This window comes from Carassius carassius, chromosome 37 (genome assembly GCF_963082965.1).
Source record: "Carassius carassius chromosome 37, fCarCar2.1, whole genome shotgun sequence".
Lineage (NCBI taxonomy): Eukaryota > Metazoa > Chordata > Actinopteri > Cypriniformes > Cyprinidae > Carassius > Carassius carassius.
In genome coordinates, this window is record NC_081791.1 from 28,478,010 (window position 1) to 28,503,009 (window position 25,000).

General features: G+C 33.8%; 1 protein-coding gene across 3 annotated transcripts in view; it reads left to right on the top strand.

The window, feature by feature from the left end:
• Positions 1 to 25,000, top strand: part of LOC132118593 (rho GTPase-activating protein SYDE2-like) — a 42,753-nt gene that overhangs the window by 7,024 nt on the left and 10,729 nt on the right. For 2 of the 3 annotated variants that reach the window (XM_059528540.1, XM_059528541.1), the window contains exons 2-4: positions 9,420 to 9,563; positions 11,212 to 11,430; positions 18,503 to 19,638. In XM_059528540.1, the coding sequence (XP_059384523.1) occupies positions 9,420 to 9,563; positions 11,212 to 11,430; positions 18,503 to 19,638 (1,499 nt within the window). The remainder of the gene's footprint in view (positions 1 to 9,419; positions 9,564 to 11,211; positions 11,431 to 18,502; positions 19,639 to 25,000) is intronic. The other variant, XM_059528542.1, reaches the window with a different exon arrangement.

The following is a 25,000-nucleotide window of genomic DNA, read 5'->3' on the forward strand; positions in this document are numbered from 1 at the left end:
CATGTGTTTTCTACATTGCATTTGTGCTCAAGTACCAGGCCTTAATTTCTGTGTGAAAATTTTCAGATTTATGTTGCATTTATTTTATTTTTTGGGGGGACAAATGGAAAAAACACACGTTTTTTTGCATTTCCCATTCATTTTCAATTGGGGTCATATTGACCCCAATGACCAGATTAAGCAACTTTTTTTTTACACATCTTCAGAACAACCGAATCAAGCCCAGTTTTTTTGTGTATGTATAGATAGATAATGTAGGAAAAGTCACAAAATTTTAATCCTCTGAGATGAAGGGAATCCTTTTTTTTAACTAATGAAAAGTCGATTGGGGTCATATAGACCCCAAGGACCGATTGAGGGTTAAAGATCTTTCAGCATTTGATACATGCAGATACAGACACTTAAATTTGATATTTTATTATGTAATCTAATGACATTCAGATATTTTTAAGTGTTGTTTATATTTATTAATACTTTTGCTGTGGATTTTTGGGTTGTTGTAGGACTTTAAAATGAGGAAGATTTCTGAGCTTTGCTTTTTCGAGACAATCTCCATGAAACTGAAGCATCAAGTTTTAATATTAAGAGATATTTTTTTTTTTTTTAAATACACAAACTGTACAAGCAAAATATTTTTGTGGAAAAGCAATTGAAATTACATATATAGCCTATGTTTGTCAATCAAGGCTGCATTTATTTGATCAAAAATACAGAAAAAATTGTGATATATTAATACAATTTAAAATATTGTTTTTTGTATTTTATCTTACTCTAAAATGTAATTTATTTATTTGTTCAAAACTAGATTTTCAGCATCATTACTCCAGTCTTCAATGTCACATGATCTTCAGAAATCATTCTAATATGCTGATTTACCATCACTTATATAAAAATATTAGTAAAAAATTAAATACACATTTAAAAATAGTTTTGCTCAGATTTTTGGGTTAGCATTTTTAAATGACAAAATGTGCCCAAAGTCTCCAAATGGTTTTCTAGTTGTAGTTGGCTTTTATTATTTGGATTTCCTTGAAAGCTGTTCTTGGGAAGTGTTTGCATCAGTGGTTTTTCCCTCTGTAATTGTTTCAGCCGATCCCTTGAGTGACGGCTGTTGTAATCGAGTCCACTGCACCATATTTAGACCTGACTAAAGTTCACACTTGTTTGTGTGTAAGTGTGCGTGTGTGTATCTGGTATTTATCACATTATGGGCAAAAAATGTCCTCACAAGGATAGAAATACCAGTAGATCTTGACCTTGTGGAGACATTTTTTTGGTCCCCATGAGGAAACAAGCTTATCATTCACACAGAATGGAGTGTATTGAAAATCTGAAATAGCAGAAAGTTTCCTGTGAGGATTTAGGGTTAGGTGCAGGACCATAGAATATACAGTTTGTACAGTAGAAAAACCATTACGCCTGTGCAGAGTTCCCATAAACCACAAATGCATGTGTGTGTGTGTTTGTATAAGTGTAAGTGTGTAAATAAGTGTGTGTATAAGTTAGGGATGCAACAATATAAAAATTCAGAATTGATCTGATCCAATACCAATGAGTATTTGCCGATACCGATCCAATCCGATACCGATCAATCCGATACCGATCCAATCCGATAGCGATCCAATCTGATACAATCAATCCAATTTCGATCCAATCTGATACCGATCCAATCCGATACGATCAATCCGATATCGATCCAAACCGATACCGATCCAATACAAAATATATATCCAATCAGATTCCGATCCAATCCGATATCGATCCAGTCAGATTCCGATCCAATCTGATACCGATCCAATCCGATACGGATCCAGTCCGATATTGATCCAAACCGATCCAATCTGATACCAGCACAGTTTTTTTTAATCACTGTAGAATTGAAAGAATTGACCTGATCATCACTCTTTTTTGTGTCAAACACAATCTACTACATAAACACAACTAGTGTTGTCAAAAGACCCGGTACTTCGGTACCAAGTCGGTACTAAAAAATTTTAAATGTGACACTACCAGGTTTCTTTAAGTACCGGTAGTACCAAGGACCCGTTCAAACCCGGTTCAGCGCTATGATTTCCGCCGCCGCGAAGCAGAAAACGAGGACGGAATCTCAAAATCCAGTCATGACAATGAAACTTACATTTTAATATGGACAGTCATAGAATTTGTCAAAGTTAGCATACATTAATCAAATCAAATCTCCATATGGACCAGTATCTGTAAATGTTAAGCCGCAAAAGTTGAAATATGAATCCGTGTTCTGCGCATCTCTGTGCGAATTAATGAATGGCAGAGACGTGCGGGTTTGTTTACTACATAGACTGAAGCGCATGACGCTTGCATTAATTTCAGCATCTGAGCTTCAGAGTTCTCTCTCCATCAAGCGATCTTTTCAGTTTCTCACACATGCAAAAGAGAGAGAGAGCGAGAGTCTTACCACGCTGAATCGACATGCTATATGTAAACTATTCTTTATTGTCTTTTCCTGTAATGGAGTTCATTTAGAGTTATTCATATTCATTTTTGAACAAGCAGAAGACATACCGGTTTCTCCGGTAGTGGGCGGAGCTAATGCGCAAATGGCAATTTCATTGGCTGGCGCTGATTTAGTACCGTCCCTGTTTTGATTTCAGCAAATCAGTTTGACCGAATGCAGACAACGTGATTAATATTCATGAACCCAGCAGCTCATCAATTCATAGTGCATTGGATATACATTAGTATGATAGTAGAATTAGTAGTAGTATTATCTTTTAATAATAATTAATATGATCTATTACTATTTTTTTTTTACAGAAACCATCAATGACAAAAAATATCTTAAGCATCACCACCAGTTTTAAGTTCAGTTAAAATGACAAATATGCATTCATTAGGCCTAAAAGTTAATTTTTACATAAAGGCATTGTACTAGAAATATTACTATTATTTAGTAAAATGTATGTGATACTGCTACTGTTGAAAAAATTATAAAACTTTATTTTTTAAAGAAATAAATCACAATATTTCTTCCATGTTTTAATTTTAATAGAAAATCCCGTTATTTACCAAAAATAAAATGTGTTTAAATTTCATAAATTAAAAGACAAATTAAATTTGGGTGAAACTTGTTTACTGTTTTTCATAATTATATAACTTGTAGAAAAACTTTAAACACAATTGTAAATAAGTATAAAAAAAGTTATTTTTTTAATTAGCATATTTTTGTGTTTTGCTTTGGTACCGAAATTGGTACCGAGAACCGTGGATTTTCACTGGTATCGGTATCGAATACTGAAATTTTGGTACCGTGACAACACTAAACACAACTACATTTTAATTAAAAATAACAAATGAAAAAATATATAATCATAATCTGACAAAAATACTATTATAAACTAGGTTATTGGATAATTCAGCAGCATAAAATACTCTAGATTCTAGAAAAATCACGGGTGCACAATAATTTTATCAAATCTAATGAAATATTTACAAATAAAAGTGAATAAGTGAATATGTTACACGTTGCTCTCTGTATTGTTGTAAAATACATTCATGAAAAAACACGTATATACATTTATATAGAAATTAAAGTCATTTGTGGATTAATGCTTACTGGAGATGCGAACCAGTTCAAACAATTCAGTCTGATTTGGTAAACTGGTTCAAAGATATCGATACGTAGTGTATTAAATCTTTACGTAAGTTTAATGTGCCTTTTCTTTATCTGTGCGCTCTTGAAGAGAGTTTCATTGTTTTGACACTAGTAAGTGAACGAGACATAGTTTGATCTGACCGTCTGACCAATACACGATCAGCAGGAGATGCCAGTATCGGAGCAGATAACGATCCTGATTATCGAATCGATGCATCCCTAGTATAAGTGTGTGTGTGTGTGTGTGTTCTTGTTTTTGTGTCATATCAGGACACAACTCTGTATAATGACATGGGTATGACACAGGTATTACATGGAGACAGTGACTTATGAGGACATAACCCATGTCCCCATTTTTCAAAACGCTTATAAATCATACAGAATGAGTTTGTTTGAGAAAGTAAAAATGCAGAAAGTTTCCTGTGAGGGTTAGGGTTAGGTGTAGGGTTGGTGTAGGGCCATAGAATATACAGTTTGTACAGTATAAAAACCATTACACCTATGGGATGAACACACTTTACACAAAAACAAACGTGTGTGTGTGTGTGTGTGTGAGTGAGTTCAGAGGAATCCTGGGCGTGTTTGAGCTCGTCCTCCTTCATGAAAGACCCTTTAACAGCGTCACCGCTGAGCTTTGAACTGTGTAACCTCACAATAACCCAAACCCCGCAGCAGCGCAGTCAGACTGAAGACACACACACAGTCACGCATGCCTCGCTCTTCAAACACACTCTCTGTACATCAGGAACCGCTCTGAAGTGGTTTACAGCACAGTCTTCGGTCAACTTCATCAGCTATTAAAGCATTCCTGTTCTAGCATTGAGATGCGATTCGTTTTTCAAAATGAGTTACTTTATATTTTTCATTTTACTTAATGTTTTGTTAATTTTCTTGAGTGTTTGCAATTGGCATTCTGTTATTTTATTGATACCGTTGGATTTTATTCAGCTATTTTTTCAATTGCATGTTTGAGTCAATCTGCATTTCTCGTTTATTTAATAATGAAATGAACTTTATTTATTTGTTTGTTAGTATTATAAAGCTAAAGTTTTTTGCATGCATGTTTAAATCAGACATTGTGATTGGAGTTTTAATGCAATAAATAGTAAACACATCTGTAGTCACATGCAGTTTTAGAGAAAGCAAGCACATTTTTACCATCTTTTACCGTCTCTCACTTCAGCTGAAATCATATCATGGTTGAGTTCCTGATGAAGTCAGGTTTCGGTTGATAAACTGCTGTCTGGCGAGGGTTAATTCTGTGATTGTGGTGTGGATTACGAATGTCAGCAGATGATCCAGATTCATTTACAGCTCATTAGTGCTGATAATGCTGACAGAAGGAATGAATCTGATCACGTGAGGCCTGTTTTTCAGTGATTGGGGTGAATCTGACCCGTATTTCCAACACCTTGTTTTCTCTTTTCCACCCCGTTCTTAGAGGAAAATCATCGGAGCGGGAAAGAGCCGCTAAAGAGCTTAGCGAGAGTTTCAAATCCACCTTATATAAGTGCAGCATCACATGATTGTGTTGTTGGTAAATGCTTGAGCTGTAATAACACATCTGAGCGTCTGTAATCATATACTGACTGTTTTAGCAGTGAAATAATCCAGGTTTGATGTGCTCTCATTCACCCCAGACCCGCTTTGACTCAGAGACTGACAGGGTCATGTGTATCAGACTAAAACCTAGATCTGTCCCATGATGCACGCTCACACCACAGATAATAACAACTGAAGAACATCAGATGCACTGATGTGCTTTTGACTCAGAAACTGCCCTGGAAGTTATTTTCTGCTTTTATAGAGGGTTCATTATTGAAATATTTAAAATATTTGTATAAATAATTGAATTTTTTTTTTTGGTAAATTAATTAATTATTTATTTATTTACTTGTATTTGTTTATTTACTTTTTAAATATTTGTGTAAATATTTTAAATATTTAATTTTTTTGTAAATTATTTGTTTATTTACATTTTTAATATTTATATAAATATTTTTAGTTTTTATTTACATTTTAAAAATATGTTTTTAAATACTTTTGAATATTTCAATTACCATTTCAAAATTTGAAATATTTATGTTAATAGTGTTGTCAAAAGACCCGGTACTTCGGTACCAAGTCGGTACTAAAAAAATTTAAATGTGACGGTACCAGGTACCGGTAGTACCGAGGTCCCGTTCAAACCCGGTTCAGCCATAGACAGTAAAAGAAGGGGTTCAGCGCTATGATTTCCGCCGCCGCGAAGCAGAAAACGAGGACGGAATCTCAAAATCCAGTCATGAAAATGAAACTTACATTTTAATATGGACAGTCATGGAATTTGTCAAATTTAGCATACATTAATCAAATCAAATCTCTATATGGACCTGTATCTGTAAATGTTAAGCCGCAAAAGTTGTTTGAAATATGAATGCGTGTTCTGCGCGTCTCTGTGTGAATTAATGAATGGCAGAGACGTGCGGGTTTGTTTACTACATAGACTGAAGCGCATGACGCTTGCATTAATTTCAGCATCTGAGCTTCAGAGTTCTCTCTCCATCAAGCGATCTGAACTTTTCAGTTCATCTCAATGGACGCACAGCGCACCTGTATTTGATGCTCTGTAAACTCTTTGTGAAGGCGCACGACTCACCGTCGCTTTACTGATAGCGCTGTTTCTCACACATGCAAAGAGAGAGAGAGAGAGAGAGAGTCTTACCACGCTGAATCGACACGCTATATGTAAACTGTTCTTTGTTGTCTTCTCCTGTCAAAATAATGGAGTTCATTTAGAATTATTCATTAATTTTCATCCGGTTTCTCCGGTAGTGGGCGGAGCTAATGCGCAAATGGCAATGTCATTGGCTGGCGCTGATCTCTTACCGTCCCTGTTTTGATTTCAGCAAATCAGTTTGACCGAACGCAGACAACGTGATTAATATTCATGAGCCCAGCAGCTCATCAATTCATAGTGCATTGTATATACATTAGTATGATAGTATAATTAGTAGTAGTATTATCAATACTCAAATGACAAATATGCATTCATTTGGCCTTAAAGTAAATTTTTACATAAAGGCATTGTGCTAGAAATATTACTATTATTTAGTAAAATGTATGTGATACTGCTACTGTTGAAAAAAATTATAAAACTTTATCTTTTAAAGAAATAAATCACAATATTTCTTCCATGTTTTAATTTTAATAGCAAATCCCCTTTATTTACCAAAAATAAAATGTTTAAATTTCATAAATTAAAAGACAAATTAAATTTGGGTGAAACTTGTTTACTGTTTTTTATAATTATATTACTTTTAGAAAAACTTTAAACACAATTGTAAATAAGTATAAAGAATGGCATTGGTTTTATTTTTAGTGCTAAAAAGTTATTTTTTTAATTAGCATATTTTTGTGTTTTGCTTTGGTACCGAAATTGGTACCGAGAACCGTGGATTTTCACTGGTATCGGTATCGAATACTGAAATTTTGGTACCGTGACAACACTATATGTTAATATTTATTAACTTTAAAAAAAAAATGTAAATGTTTTACATATTTGTATTGTTTTATTTTTATTTACTTGTTAAAATATTTAAAATATTTATGCAAAAATGTAAATTATTAAAAAAAAATTGTTTAAAATTTTTATATAAATATTTATAGGTATAGGTATCTGTAAAACAAAACCAATGTATTAAAACATTAAATATATATATATATTTAAAATATATTTATTTTTAAAAGACTATGTATAAAATAAATATTTTAATAATTTAAATACACATTGTAATATATATACTGTACTGTATATATGATTAATCGCATCCAAAATAAATGTTTTTAATTACAAAATATACATGTCTGTACGGTGTACATTTACTATGTATATATACCATAAAGACACACACATACAGTATATATTTAGAAAATTTTTTATGTATATATTTATATTCATATAATTGATATTATATATAAATATATTTAAAATATAAACATCGCATATTTTTCCAAAACATATACATACATTTGTGTGTATTTATATATAAATAATCAATATACACAGTACACACACATATATTATGTAATCAAAACATTGGATGCGATTAATCGTTCAACGGCACTAATTAATATATATATATATATAGTGCACTTCTTTATATTTTAAGTAGTTTGATTATGCACCATTCAGAATTTGTTGTCCAGCTTTTGATTTAGGTTTGATCACAACAATAATTTAGATGTTAGCATATATGCACACATAAAACATATATTTTAAACTGTACGAATATTTTGCAACTGGTGAGCAGAAGAAACTCTCACAATCATTACAAAACCTTGTCGAACCCAAACAGTTTTGAACGCTAGCGTACATTTATGTTTTGTTGGCTCTCTGACAGAACAGCAGCTCTAATTAAGCGTTCGAGGGTTTTTTTTAGGGCTCTTTGACCTCTCAAACACACACTGAGCGAGTTTCTCATCCTGGCATAATAACACACCGCTGCTGCATTGTTTCGTGTGAAAGTGTCCAAGCACCAGCCTGTAATCCACAAACACAGACCATCGCTTTATCAAGGCTCTGCTGCTTGGAGGATGGTTCCCATAAAAATACAATATATATATATATATATATATATATATATATTTTTTTTTTAAGGTAAGTGGTTGCAAACCATTTATTTTAGCTACATTTAAATAAACAAATTTAGTTGACTAACTTTCAACATTTACTTTTTTTAAATGTAGCTAAAATAAATTGTTTGCAACCACATACCTTAAAAAAATATTTGCTTATGAATATGTAGCTGTATGTTTTAAGTGCTGCTTCTGCTCAGATGTTTAGTTTTGTGATGTGATAAGTGAAATTGTATTTTTTTGTTTTTGTTTGTTATTCCGTTATTATTTCATTAGTAGCAAGGCAACATTTTTTTAACCGTTTTCATTTATATTTTCAAATGATATTTTATTTTTATACTTTCAGTTTTAATATTCATTTTTCGTTTTAATTTTACGTGCTTTTGTCATAAACATTTTTTTTATTCGTATTTTTTTCATGTAGCGATTTTATTCACCTTAAACATGTAAGCATTTTTCCTTTTTGTTTATTCATCGATATTACATATTGATATTTTAAAGGAGCTTTTATATTATTTAATTAATTTTTAAAGTAATATTTTTATGTGCTTTTCTCATATTTATAGTTATATAGTAATCGTTTTTTATTTTATTATTTTAGTAAGTAATTTGTATACTTCCGATTACACTTAGGCTTTTTTTAAAATTATTTTCCTTTATGTACTTTTATAGTCTTTATTGATATTTACTTTTTTAAAATTTTTAGAAATGTTATTTTTTCAGTTTTTTACTAAATTTATTAAGTGCGTTTATTAGATGTTCTATATCCGTTAAATAGTTTTGATTTATTTTTATTTAGTTTCAGTTAGTAATTTTAGGAAACACATTCCAGTTAGTTTCTCATTTTTAAGTTTAAGTTTAATATTTTATTTGAATCCAGCGCAATACCGATGAACGAAAATGTTTTTAGTAGCTTAGTTTTAGTTTACGGTAACAGCACTGCTTGTGAATATTAGAAAGCAGCGAGAGTCTGTAAATGGTTTCATGATGCAAGATGCTGTCAGGTTTTGAGATTTTTATGAAACCAGAAACAATAAATGACTCTTTAGGGTATGATTTTGGACTTGTGTTCGATCTGACCGGATGCACTTGCATGTTTTGCGCTAATAGCAGCAGTCAGATGAGCTGAATCAGCAGAAGTGTTGGTTTTGTTCGTTTGTGTTTGCCGCAGCGATGGAGTTTATCTGTCAGCGTCAGACCCCGTTTAACCACATCACAGTCTCCAAGAAACGTCAGTGGCTCCAGCAGAGCTCCGTCACAGCGCCCCCTGCAGCCGAGGAGGAACAAACACAAACACAAACACTGACAGACAGAGGTGTGCACCGCTAACCTTGATTCTCTCACCGAATGCTTACAGAGTTAATCATGATAGAATTATTTTAAGTGTTTTAATAATCCACACATTCGTTTCTTCTTTATCAAATTAAATGTAACTACACTTCGGTAACTTGTAACTCGTTTTTTTTAAAGCAGTTTGCTTTGTTATATTTCTAAATATTTTTTAATATACCTTTATTTCACTTAGTAATTTTAGTAGTTCAACTTCAGTCTCTATATTTGATTTAATTTCAGCTAACAAAAATGTTTTTAATCATTTTCATTAATGTTAACATAAGAATACAATTTAAAAGCACATAACATGATTACTAAAACCGAATTAAATTTAAAATGAATGCTAAAACTGAAAATACATTTGCATTTTATAGAAATATACAGACAGGTATACCAAATACGCCTTTTTATTTATTTTTTAATTTTAGTTTTTACTATTTTTGGTATGTGCCTTCATTAATTGTTAAATTGTCTTATAATTAAAAAAAAATGTATTTAATTTATGTTTTTAATTCAGTCTTATTTCAGTTTTACTTTTATTTTATCTAGTCATTTCAGTACTTTGCAAATGTAAAACAAGTCACATTTTCTTCTAATTTTACATCTAATATGTATTCTATTTTATTTCAGCTTTATTAAATTAACACATTTTTTATAATTTTTGTTTTTAGTTTAGTTCTATTTTTAGTAATTTTGTTATTGCTTTTGTCATTTTCATTCGTTTTTTCTTTCACGGGGAGAGGGTGTTATATTTCTAAATAGTTTTATTTCACTTATTTTTACTTCAGTTTTAAGGTTTATTTCAATTTATAATTTTAATACCTCAAAATATTAACTAAATTTCATTAAAAAAAATTTTAATTGCTATTTTATTTTTATATTTTGTGTTTTATCATTTTTATTTAAGTTTTAAGGTTTATTCCAGTTTACTATTTTAGTCCATCAAATTCATTTTCATATTTTATATTTTTAATTTTATTATTTCTTTTTCAGTTTAGTTTTTTTTTTCATTTTTAGTAACTTTTAGTAACTTTTATTAAAGTTTGATTCACTTTAATAAAAAAAAATATTTTTAGTTTTTTGTAAATCTTTATATTTCTAAATGGTTTTATTTATTTTTATTTCAGTTTTAAGTAAACTGTTTAAGCAATTCAATTACAATTTAAGTAATTAATTTTTTTTTTTGCCAAGCTATTTTATATTTATATTTTGAGTTTTTTTTCAATTAAGTTTATTTTATTAACTGTGTACCTTTGTCACTTATTATTTTTTTTTTGTTTTATTTTTTTTAAAAATATATTTATAGTTTTATTTATTTATTTTATTTCAGTTTTAAGGTTTATTTCAGTTTACACATTTAGTACTTCACACTTCTTTTTTAGCCAAGATATTTCTAAATAGTTTTATTTATTTATTTATAATTTATTATTATTATTTCAGTTTGAATTTAATTCACTAATTGCAGTTCTAGCCACATTTCAAATTTACATCTAATACTTATAATGAATAGAATCTTTCATAGTTTACTTATAATGTATACTAATGAACACTAGTACCAATACTGTTCTCCAGCTTCTCCTCTAATGTTTTAATAGTTGGGTGCCCTTGTAAATGTCCGCTGGTGTCTGCAGAAGTGCGTCCTCGTCCTCTCCGTCCGGCCGATGCTGAAGTCAAACAGCGCACCGAACCGGCCGAGGAGAACGACGCCGACGACGAGGGAGAGATCTGGTACAACCCAATCCCGGAGGATGAAGAGGCCGATCAGCCGCGCTGTGTCCCTGTCATCAGAGTCCAGACGAGACGAGCGGACGCAGACGAGAGACAGACGCAGGACGAGAGCAGAGCCACAGGTACAGCTTCATCAAACCTGTCTGGAACAGTACTATTCAGATCTGTGTGAGGGTTTACATTCTGAAGTGTTGGATGAATGAAGACACTTTATAGTTTCAGGTTTTGTATTTGCATGAACATTTTTATTGGGACTTCCTGATTTAAAAAAAAAACTGCTATTGGGATAAAAAATGCGATTAAAGACAACAACAACAACAAAAAAAACGTGAGCTGCACTGAATTTTTTTTTAGGATTTAATCATTAAAAATGTTTTTAGTTTTTTAAGCAGATTGTCTGAAATACTATTTTCTTGTAAAATAAGTATATATATATATTTATTTTACAATGCACGTTTTTTGTAAGGCTTCACAGTTTGGTCCAGAAATTTTGACTATATATCATAAAGACTATAATAATAATAATAATAAAACATATTATTATTATTATTATTTAATTATATTACTAAAATTTGAAAAATGTATTTAGTAATATTTGACTGTAATGTTTGAATGTTACTAAAATGAAAAAATATTACTGTAGTAATTCTTGACTGTAAAAATAAAAATAACATAACATAAAATAATAACATTTTATTATCATTATTTAATTATTTTGCTAAAATGAGAAATATTTATTTAGTAACATTTGGCTGTAAAATAATTTAAACATATATTTTTTTTAATTGTTACTAAAATGAAAAATAATACTTTAGTAACACCTGACTAAAATAATTAAAATAAAATATAATAATAACATTTTATTATTATTATTGAATTATATTGCTAAAGTTATGAATATTGCTATAGTAATATTTGACTGTAAAATAATTTAAAGAAATAAATATATTAATAATAATAATAATTTTATTTTAAAACATTGAACATGTATTCTTAAATGTGTTTTTTTATTTATGCAGAAAGACCTATAGAGTATTTTCTTGTAAAATGTACTCCAAAAAATTAAATACATAAAAAACAAACAAACATTTTGTTACACTTTTGCTTGTTTGTAAGGCTACACAGTTTGGCCCCAATAAAAATATTAAAACAGAATATATATATATATATATATAATAATAATAATAATAATAATAATAATAATAACAGTTGTAGTAGCTCTATCAGTTTACTATTTCATTTTACAGCACAATAGTAAAATTGTAATACTAATATTTATGCCCTCAAAGGTTTTAGTTTCCTAATTTTCAAATGTTTTACTGCTTTTATTTTGAAGGGAAACCAAGTGCTTCTTATACAAGTTTGTGAAGACATTTGGTGCATATTACATTTTCAGATGCATGTATAAAACAATTCAAACCCAAGACATGAGTCTGAAAGCTGTGAACTCCAGGCGTGTAAATGAACTCTCGCGGCTCTATATTAAGCGTCAGATGAATGTGTGACATTATTCAGTAATGCAGTCGTGTCTATTAAAGACTGCTGTCAGTGAACTAGTGAAGCTGTCAGCTAACGCTTCTCTGGAGGCTACGAACACGTCTTTGACTTCATGTCTGTTAGCGGGTGTTAGCGTCGGCTCTGTTTGTTTGACTAGCGCTCGTTTGATGTGCTGACATTATTATGCTATTTAGAAAAACTAGTGTGCTGTCTACTTTAAAACATCACGTGAAACCATTTGCATTACATTTAGATATATATTAGTACACAAACACTAAACTTTCAACGTTTCCTTTTAAGTTGTAGCACTAAAATTAATAACTAAATTAAACGGAACTAAAACAAAAAGGCTGCAATAAAAATGAATGAAACTAGTAATATTTAAAATAAACAAAAACCAATAAAAGTTTAATTAAGATAAAAACAAAGTATAAAAATAAAAGCAAATAATAATAATAAAAAACTATACACTAGTAGTGGTATAATAAAACTTAATTGAAATAAAGCTGAAATAAAATATAAATATTAGATGACAAACCTGAACTTATTATGGTCTGTTGACAATATTTCTAATATTCATTTAGTTTAGGTTGAAGTAAAAACTAAAACTGATTTAAAATTAAAACTGCAATACCTTTTTTAATAATTCTGAATTATATTATTAAAATAAACAAAAGCTAATAAAAAGCTCATTTCAAAATTAACTACAATTCAAATAAAAACAAAGAATAAAAATAAAAGCTAATGAAAAAAAATATATACATATATATATATGAAACAAACTGAAATAAAATACTTAAAATCTCATTTTAATTTATTTCAGTCGATGCACTAAAACTGGAAGTGAATTATAAAAGCTAAAATACTAAAATAAAAATAAATTAACACTAAATGTTAATATTTGAAGTTAAAACGAATAAAAATGACAAATGCACATAACACAATTACTAAAAGTTTTACTGAAATTAAATGTTGTGAAAATAAAAGCTAACTATTACTATTAATAAAATGTACAGTAAGTATTAGTATATAAATAACACTCTTCACATTATATATGAATCGTCATTTGTTGCATAATGCACATTTTGGCGATTGTAGAAGCTCATCCAGGTATCAGGTGTACAGTGTAGAAACAGCACAGGAAGTGTGTAAGAGTTTGATTTCTGAACACAGTACAAAAGTCCACTATTTTCCAATCCAATCAATTTCTGACTCATATGATCAAATTCAAACTTTACAAAAAAATAAACTAAATGGCTGTTTTGTGTTTTCAAAGGTCACTGTTGTGACTTTTCAGTGTGTTGTGAAGTTCCTCAGCGCGTTGGTTGAGCTCCTGCCACGTTTGTGTAAGAAGAGAGTGTGTGTGTGTGTGTGTGTGTGATTTAGGCTCTGTTCTGAATGCTGTGTTGTGTTCCATTCCGGAACTTTCCTCATGTGCTGTTGACTTTAGCTCCCGGCTGCATGTGCGTCCCAACACCCCTCCGAAACATGAGCCACACAAACTGAGTCACGCTCGCCTTTTAAATGAGTGATTACATGGAGAAGGTAATATTACCCACAATCCTGTGGGTGGCAGGTAACAGGATCGGAGTGTGGCGTTACGAAAGGTAGCCATTCACCCTGACCTTGTGTGTGTGTGTGTGTGTGTGTGTGTGTGTGTGTGTGTAACGAAGCTCTGTTCTGTGGTTCTAAATAAAGCTCTTGAATCATTTAGAGAGCAGATCTGAGATCAGTTCAACACACAGTCCATGACATCAGACTTCACGATCTCAGATAAATGCTCCAGTTTTCTCTGTCACTAATGGCACAGGGTGTGTGTGTGTGTGTGTGTGTGTGTGTGTGTGTGTGTGGCAGATAAGGCTGTAAAATGTCTTCTGACACTCTATAATTAGTGTGACTAGTGACCAGATTGGCCCACTCTCCACCTGTCGCAATTAAACATGTATAATAAACACACACACAGTCAGTGAGTGTTATCAACAAAATCGAATTCTGCAACTTACAGTATGTTAATAAAAATTATATATATATATATATATATTAATTATATAAACCCTTTAAATAAATCTAGTGTTTTGATTAGAGATGCTGTATTCTGAGGGGTGTGTGTGTGTGTGTGTGTGTGTGTGTGTGTGTGTGTGGTGTCACATTCACATCTAGGTTTTCAGTTGCGTGTAGGGATTTATACTGTTAAATTAGTTGGGTATGCATGAAAAGTTAAAAACTATAATTGCATTAATTAATCAGGATTGTTTATTGTGCTTTGCATACACTAAAAGTTTAGATTTTTTTTTTAGATTTTTTAAGTCTCTTATGCTCAATAAAGGCTACATTTATTTGCCCCAAAATACAGTAAAAACATTGTGAAATATTACAGTTTAAAATAGTTGTTTTCTATGTGATTAACGTTTATATTTTAAAATGTATTTAATTGGTGTGATGCGCAGCTGAATTTTCAGCATCATTACTCTGGTCTTCATTAAATAATCCTTCAGAAATCATTCTAATATGCACATTCGTGCACAATAAATATTTCTAATTATTATCGTTGTTACAAACAGTTGCTCTGGCGAATATTTACAATTTTCTAAAATGACTTTTTGTAATAAATCAAATTAGCTTTCAGATCTTATTCACACTTTGCCTTCAGTTTGTATGAACTATTTGTATATTTACTTGTATATTATATTTGTACGTAGACGCTAAGCACCGAATTTATGATTGTAGTTTAGGTTAGGGAAATCGAAACGGACACAGAGACACGGGATGCTATTTGCTCTGTAGTGGAGAATTTGTTTCACATTTTAAATGGAGGTGAAGTTGTGGCCCTACTCCCAAATCCCGAAAAGTTTTGGGAAAAGTAAAATTTATCAATTGTTACCGATTGTTAGCGAGAAACTGGGGAGGCAAAAGTCCAGCAAGGCGACAATTGTGATTGTGAACTGCCATGTTCACTCCGGTATTCCGCTCGATGGTTTTGTTTTCGCAGCATTCCTGTAATTTCAGTGGAAGTTTGAGGTGAATAAAACACGTCATAACCAAACGTTATCTGATTGGCTTACGGGTAACCAATGATTTTAAACTTCAGACAAGCTTGTGAAAAGTGATATTGTTGGTTAACATTTAGGGATGCACCAAATATTCGGCCACCGAAAATCTTCGGCCGAAAATGGCATTTTCGGTTTTCGGCCGATAGACTTTTATCACCGAAACAACACGGCCGAAATGTTGTGATGACGCAAACAGAAACCGCGACCTGCACGTGCACCTGCATAGCGCAGACCACGAGCTCCCCGCGACATTCACTTCACACCAGTGAGAACATTCTCTCTCTTCTTATTCCTTTATTCGCAGCACTAAAGCGTCTCCTAACAAAGATATTAAGACGGACCACGAAGTGAAAACAAAGAAATGTAGAGTCTGTTAGCACACGTCTCACTGAGATCTTTTCGGATCCTCTGCACTTCATCGCGAATGTGCTTGATCCGCGTTATAAAGACCATTACTTGGATGCGGAAATAAGGCAGCGTGCACAAGAAATGATCCAGGCCCCGCTGGATGCGGAGAACCCGCGTGGAGACGGAGAAACTCCAAGCGCAGGAGACTGAGATCAGAGCACAGAAAAAAAGACTCGTGTCTGCACCAGATGAGGGGCATGCACCCTCGGTGTCTGATGTGTTCAGTGGGATTCTGCAAGAAAGTGCCTCAAATAATAATAATAATACGTTGGCTATTTTGTTCTTAGGCTACTATATATGTGACATTATATATATATACACACACACACACATACATACATAATATCAGATTGTAGCCTTTTTTCTGCTAGATTTCTGCTTTAATTTGATAAAAATGTTTATTTATGCCCTGGCCCTATTTAAATACACTCTCTCAGATATTTCTCAAATGTCAGGCAGATGACAAGCTCAACTGCTCAACAGCTAGATGGTTATCTGTCTGAAGTCCCCATCTCCAGAAGTGATAACAGACTTTCCTACTGGAGAAGTAATGCACTTTCTAGTCCTACAGAGAACAATTTCAAATGCACTTCACCTAAATGCACTTTGTTTTTATGAGAGAACAGTTCATTTTAAAACCTTTCTGCAGGCCAGTAGGCCTGTACATTATTATTTAATATACACATGAGTGGGATAAATTTTTAGTTTGAATTTTATTTTAATACTGTACATTGTTGCAATGTGCTTAATAAATATTTGCATAATTTGTAATTATGTATTTTTATGTTTTTTTTTTTATAATTTATGTAATTGTAATTATCTTTGAAACTTTAATATTAATTTATGCAATTGCAATGTCTTAATTTTAGTAAAGTTAGTACACGGTCATAGCAATAAATGCAATGGTACTAATAATTGGCATGATTTCTTTCGGTGTTTCGGTTTCGGTTTTCAGCCTTGGTTTTCTCTTTTTCGGTTTCAGCCAAGAATTTTAATTTCAGTGCATCCCTATTAACATTATTTTTCCCCGCCCACATGGCCTTGGTGACATCAGCAGAATGGAATGTCGTTTCAGAGACAAAAGTTTAAAAAATAATTTTCTTCACAATAACGTGAATTGATAAACAACAAACTAGGTAAATGCAAGCTGTCTAGTTAAGCCTTTGTGCAAATGTATCAGTGAACCTTTCCGACCCGGTTTATGAGTAAATAATAAAAAAATTGTTATATTCAAGTGAACTGTCCTTTTAAAAAGACACACAAACTTGCCAAAGTGTGAACCTCTGCTCCATCTCCTCCACATCGATCTTTCTCAAAACAGTCTTTCTCTTTCTCCTTGCCTCCCTCTTTTTTTGGTCTCTTCACACTGGCATGTCTCTCTCTCTCTCTTTTTAACAGAATCGGGTCTTTGTTTTATCTAGGCGGGTAAGTACCAGATCAAACGGCGGGTGTTGAAGGAGGCCCTGAACTGTGGCAACAGAGCCGCTGTTGTAGTAAAGCAGATGAACGTGCCATGTGATGAGAGAGAGAAAGAAAGGGCGAGGTTGAGGAAGGAGACTGATCTGGGTTGCATGTTCAAGAAATCTGATTTGTCAGCCACTGCATGATAACTGTGGTAACACACTGCGGAGATAACTGCATCCCAGGTCCAGAAGTCTCTCATAAAAGGAAATCTCTACTAATCGAAAAAGCAAGAGCAAATTATGCTGAGACTGATGGAGCATTTTTACCACAACGCTCTTGGCCAGTGGAAGGTCTGGTTCATCGCTCCACTCTGGAATGTTACACAGATGTTCTTTGTTTTTGATGTGTGTGACTGAGCTGGAAAGGGACTTTTTGGGATATATGTAGTTATTATGGCATGTACGTGCATAGAGCAAAGGGGAATCCTGTGGACTAAACAGGAGCGAACAGCCGAAAGGCAATAGGAAAGAATTATGGATAATGGGTGAAATTGACTAGTTACGGGGGTTGTTTCGAGCACGCAACAAGAGATTTGGTAATTAAGTACCTTGCTTTGAATATTCCCAATCACTGTTACCTTTTGAAAATAATTTGGCTTTGAAACATTTAAGGATCTATCAACAAATCCAAACAAGGAATTTAATAATCTTGTGGTATAAGATACACTTGAAACATGTACCCACAAATGGTAATGAGTTCATCTAAGGATCAGCTATACCTGGGGGTCAGTGACTTGGTCAATGTATTAATTAAACCCTCCTCTTTCATTCCACAGATCCTTCAGAGCAGTCCACTGGTGGACTTTCTCCCCCTTCTAGTCCCAACCCAGCTAAAAGGAGCACTACTATCAACTGGTCTTTTCCTGATAAAATCAAGTCACCACGGACTGTCCGAAAACTCTCTATGAAGATGAAGAAGCTACCTGATCTGAGTCGGAAGCTTAGTGTTAAAGGGAACTTATCTAGCAATGTGGTTATCAGCAACAGCCAATCAGAACCCAGAGCTCACTTACCAAGAACCAATGGGATGGCAGAGCTGAGCCAGCCCCAGTCCAGACTGTCCCCAGCAGGTGTGACGACTGCATTGGCAAGCGGTAACGTGATTTGGTGGTACCATTTGGACAGCAGTGTTTCTACGCAGCACAATTTCGATAAGAGGAGGAGCAATAGTGGTGGCGTTCCCAAATCAGCCAGTAAGGGAGGTTACTTGAGTGATGGAGACTCACCCGAACTTGTCGCCAAGTCAGGAAAGCATGGAAACTCAGAAAGAAAGAATGGTAAAGCCCGGGACAGGGATCCTAATGGGAATGGCGGAAGTCTGAAGTTCCCTGGCACAGAGCTGGATATCGACGCCTTCCGTTCATATAGTTTCTCGGAGCAGCCAAAGTGCCTAACGTATATCTCTGGACTAATGAGTCTGCACTTCTATGGCGCAGAGGACCTGAAGCCACCGCGGGTTGATTCCCGTGATGTCTACTGCGCCATCCAGGTGGACTCTGTCAACAAAGCTCGTACAGCCTTGCTGACCTGTCGGACAGCCTTCCTGGGCATGGACCACACCTTCAACATTGAGTTGGAGAATGCTCAGCACCTCAAACTTGTTGTTTTCAGTTGGGAGTCCACACCACGAAGGAACCGGGTATGCTGCCATGGGACTGTGGTTCTCCCGGCTTTGTTTCGTGTGAGTAAGACGCATCAGCTTGCCGTCCGCCTGGAACCACGTGGATTGATCTACGTGAAGCTGAGCCTCATGGAGCAGAGGCAGAACTCTCTTGATGGCCAGGAGGGGGGTCACGAAATGCAGGTGTTTGGCATAGAGGCTCGGCGCGTGGTGGAACGGGAAGCTTCTGGATTAATGGTTCCACTGCTCATCGAGAAATGCATCTCTGAGATCGAGAGGAGGGGTTGTCAGGTGAGTAAGTAGAGCAGATCTTTATGGTTCTTTAACCTGCATGCTGTTCCAGACTTAATCTCCAATTTAAGGTGAAGTGTGTAATTCTTATGATGCCAAAGTACTTCTATTCAAGTTTAATCTGCAACTATATGTAAGCCATTAGCAAGTGTATACACCCTTAGAGTTTGAGACATTTACTTTCTGAAGATTGTCACGTTGGTTCACCTTCAAAAGAGTCCTAAGCTCCTTTCACACTGAGTTTCCGGATAATACACGGGTAATGTATCCTGCCCTTGTTCCTGGATCATTCGATTTTGGTTCATTCACACTGCCAGTGATTTCCCGGAATCTGTGCGTGCGTTCACACACAACCCGTAAAGATCCCGTACTGACTTGTGACTTCAGGATGTGATGTGTAATGTATGAGTCGAAAACGCTAGTCACGTTAACTCTTACTTTAGCAGACAAACGATCTCAGCTTTAGCGCAGATAGTGATGAACTTCCTGAACTCTGCTTCATTACAGTTTGCACATATTTTTTTCGTTGCAAACGTTGATCTACCTTCAAAACACCTGGTAAAAGAGTCGCACGATAACTATGACACACCCTTTATGGCATTGGTTCTGGCTTTTGTTCACACAGAACCAAATGTTACTAGGTCCCCAACCTGGGATCGACTCAAACTCGGGATGTGTTTGCGTTCACACAGAAGGCAATCATGCAATTTACTGTCAATTTCCCGGGACCAACATGCAGTGTGAAAGGGGCTCTAGAAGAGTTTGAGATGGGACTAGAAATTGAGCAGTAAGAATTTTTGAGAAACTTGATTGGTATTTTGCAGTTGTAATTGGTCCTACTACTAGTTGCACAGAAATTATGCATTCAGCCTTAAAGTGTATCCGCATGGCTACATTCAGACTGCAAGCCCAAAAGTGGCCCTAATACAATTTATACTCATATGCAAGCAGTGTGTACAGCACAAACCACGTAGAATCTGATTTTTCCAGTTCAGGTTTGGGCCACTTCAATATGTAATCTTAAATCCAATGTTTTTCAATGCGACCTCACTTTGAACAGTCTTATCAGAATTCTTAATACTTTTTATGTCACTTTGGATGAAGGGAGTCAATTCAGTGTGGTAGGCATAAGTATTATGAAGACAACTCTCTACATGCAAAACTTTCTCCTCATCCTTGTCTGGCTTCCATGCCGCATCAAAATAAATATGTGTAAATGCTGACTACAGTGGCTTCCAGGTTTTCCTCTGTATGTTGCCTTTGTTGCTCTTTTGTGCATGTGGGTCATTTCAGGACCGTTACCAATTTACACTTAAATCTGATATTGGCCACATTTACAAAATATTGTGAATAGTCAGATCTGAGCAATGAATCAAAACTGAGCACTAAGGCTTGGAGTGTGAACGTAGCCCGTGAGTATCTTCTGTCATTCGTTAGGCTTTGGTTAAAGTGAGCTCGCCATCCGTTCTAAAGTCCTTGTCCATGGACATTACACACTCACACAAACAAGCTTAGCAAGGCCTCTCGGTGGTTTGTGTGCACAGGCATATTGCCAAAATCCTAGCCATTCATCTCCGTTATACACACACACACACACACTCACACACACACACACACAATCTGTCTCTGTTACAGTGTCACCCAGAGCTTAATGCTGTTCTTGACCATTCATCCCACCAAGTGTGTCTGCCGTCAACCCACAAAACAATTCTTATTGCTGTTCTCAGATCAGATTTACCCCTGCAGCTCAATACTCACACATGGCAGATCTGATTCTAGATCAGTTGATCAGACTTTCAGCCCCTATCGGTGTAAAAAACAAAAAAAACCTGTAGGTCCTTTGGGAAGGCTTTAAAGTTCTGCTTGGATCATGAATGTGTTTCTCTCAGTCTGTCTTAGGCTGTTTTTACCTCTGCTGACCCCTTTGTGGAGTGTTTTCAGCCTCTGAATGCTAAATCTGCAGCTCAAGCCCATATATCTGATGCTTATATCTACAAATTAAATTTAGCAGTGTTTTATTTATTCATGCACTGCTCCCACGTTGCATTGCAAGTTGCATTACCTAGCAAGGTCATGTGGCGACAGTGTAACATGCCATTTCACATATTTTAAGTTAGTATGCAGTATGTATTAAATACAGTGCAGCTTTCTATATTTAAAAGTCCTTAGTCAATAAGATAGTTCAAGTATTCACGCAATGCAGTGAGCTCATGTGACAAGTACAGCATGCTGACTATTGCATGTATCATACTGTTGAATACAGTTTCCTCATTTTTATTTATGCATGTATTTGTATTTTTATGCATTCATGCAGTTGTTTATGCATTTATGAATTTATGTATGCATTGTTTATGCATTAATGCCTTGATGTATTTTTGCTATTATTTATGCATAAATAGTGACAAGTGCAGCAAACTCATTTTAAAGCAATGCTTACTGCATACTACATACTGTTGAATATTTAAAGCTTTATCCTAATTTTTTATCCTCATTCTTTTTTTTTTTTTTTAAAGTATATAATACATAATGTGCAGTATGTAAGTGCTCCAAACAAACTACCCTACACTACACTACCGAAACTAACATTTTCCAGAAGCACTAGTTTGTGGTATTCATGGTACAAGAGATGCACAAATGTGCAATTATTGTATTTATTTTTGAGATGATAATTGAATGCTTCTTGCCAATGTAAATATTCTTGGTCATGTGACAGCAACATAACACACTGCTGTTTAAGACAGTAATTATGTACTGTGCACTGCAGTATATACTGTGGAATTTGCATTTGCAGTAGCCTAGCCTAGTGATTGTTTTATGTTGTTATGCGTTCAGTTCACCGAATTAGTATTTCTCTAGTGTTCTTGAGATAAGTGAACTTGGTGTAAGGTCAGAGCTTAGCTGAGTTCTTTAGTAAAGCCTGCAGTCAGTATAGTTTGTCTTAAGAAAGCACGATATACAAAGCTCAGGAAACCTAAAGGAATGTTTCTTCTGAACTATGGCCGCAGGAAAACCTCCAACCTGGATGGGTAAATGATTAGCCGTGTGCCGTGAGGGTTTTTCCGCAGCCCTTTCTTGTCTGTTTAAAGGAATAGTTCACCTAAAATACTTTACCTCTGTGCGTCAACGTTTTGAGTCATGAGAGTCATTTCGAACTGTTATTTTTACAAATTAGCCTGTGACCTCTAAAGTTTGACCTACTGAAGAGCAGCTCCGGAAGCCAAGCGTTGAGTCTGTGTGGAGACGTTTGGCTTGTGCCCAAATGAAAAATTCCTCTCTGGGTTTAATGCATGTCACGTTAGCGGCAGCCTGGAATCTGTGGTCACATGCACAGTTACAGGCGAAGCTAAAACTGAAGACTGACCCCGAAACAGGATGTGTTCTTTACTAGGGGGAAGAAAGGAGGAAGGTTTTAGTGGATTCAGGAAACTCTTTATCTGTTTTTAACAAGACTGTGGTCAAGCTATTATTTACTCTGGGTGACATTTTTAGAGTTACACACACACACACACACACACACACACACACACTGTTTCACATTGCAGGGAATTTCTTCTGTTTATTAGAGCCTGTGCTACTAATCTTTGCAGAATGGGCTAGGCTGTGTTTAAGATAAAAAACGCTAGCTTACTACCTACTAAACTGTGTGCATATATAGTGTATATTAAATACTAACATTTTGCATTTAGGCATTTTTGCATTTATTTATGCATGTATGCATTTAGGTATTTTTGCTTTTATTTATGCATGTATGCATTTAGGTATTTTTGCTTTTATTTATGCATGTATGCATTTAGGTATTTTTGCTTTTATGCATGTATGCATTTAGGTATTTTTGATTTTATTTATGCATGTATGCATTTAGGTATTTTTGCTTTTATGCATGTATGCATTTAGGTATTTTTGATCTTATTTATGCATGTATGCATTTAGGCATTTCTTGCATTTATGCATTTGCTTATTTTGCCTTTATGCATTTATATATGCATTTATGCACTGATTATTTTTTTAATTATTATTATTATAATAAAAACATTTCTTAATATTGTATAGATACTCAGGCTCATTCATCAAGTTGAGCAGAATGCATTGTGGGATACAGTATTTGACACAGTGTTTTTTGTTGTATACTGCACATTTTGACAGAAGTCAATGCAGCAAGTGGACAGTGACATATGACCCGAATGAAAAAATCGTAAAAAGTCTAATTTATTTGAGATGATGTCATTCACTGAATTAAACTGAAAACATAATGTTGTCATGTGACAGTAATGTTTGTCATTAAATAAAGCTAATTTAATTTTAAAAACAGCATGCAGTTTAGTATGCATTAGGAGTGCTGAATCTGATTGGCTTCCTCTGTTGTTAGCTCCACCCTCAGCAGGTGGCAGAAGTCCTCTCTGAATGAATGTGTTGTGTATGTGCAGGTTTGTGCTGCAGTTGTTTGTCAGACTCTGTGTTATTGAGCAGGATTCAGGTGTGAGCTGGTCCGGATCCAAGCCGGTTAAGACTCCGGATATTTCCTTACCTGCAGTCTTTCCGACAGCCAACAGGAAATGTTCTTTAAGAATTGGATAATAAGGAGATGTGCTTCTACGTGCAAGCTGTCACACTTTTACATCTTGTGCAACAAAGAAGAGGCTTAAGTTAAAGACCTTAGCTCACCTAAACCTGTCTTGTATTGGCCCTGCACTAAAATTGATATATAGATGGAGATTCAAAACATTTTTGATCACTTTCATTCATCTCTAACCAGGGCCCACATTTCACTTTTTCTCAGTTGCGAGACGCTTTAGACTTTTTACCCATGGTCAATGAGATATTTTAGCAATCATTTCCATCTGTATTATGCATGATTTTTATTAAAACATATATATATATAGTACTTAAGTAATGTATTGATTAATTATTATTATTATATTTTAATAGAAATATGCAACATACAGATATAAACGTGTTAAAATGGTATCTCAATAATAATAATACTTATTGCAGATGAATAAATGTAAATATTAAAATTACAATAAAGATAATTATTATTATTATTATTATTATTACTATTATTATTATTATTATTATTGTATTATTACTGTTGTATTTGAACAAACATGAAACATACTGATAAAAATGTGAAAAATATATAATTTCTCCAAAATAATAAAATTATAAACAAATGTATAATTACATAAAATTAATTAAATCAAATGTTATGATGATGAGTATCATTTAGTATTATGTTTGATGATGATTATAATTATTAATTATTATTATTATATTTTAATAAAATATGCAACCTACAGATTTATTAACGTTTGCTAAAGTTTCTCAATAAAAATAATGCTCAGAAATAAACAATTATTAAATC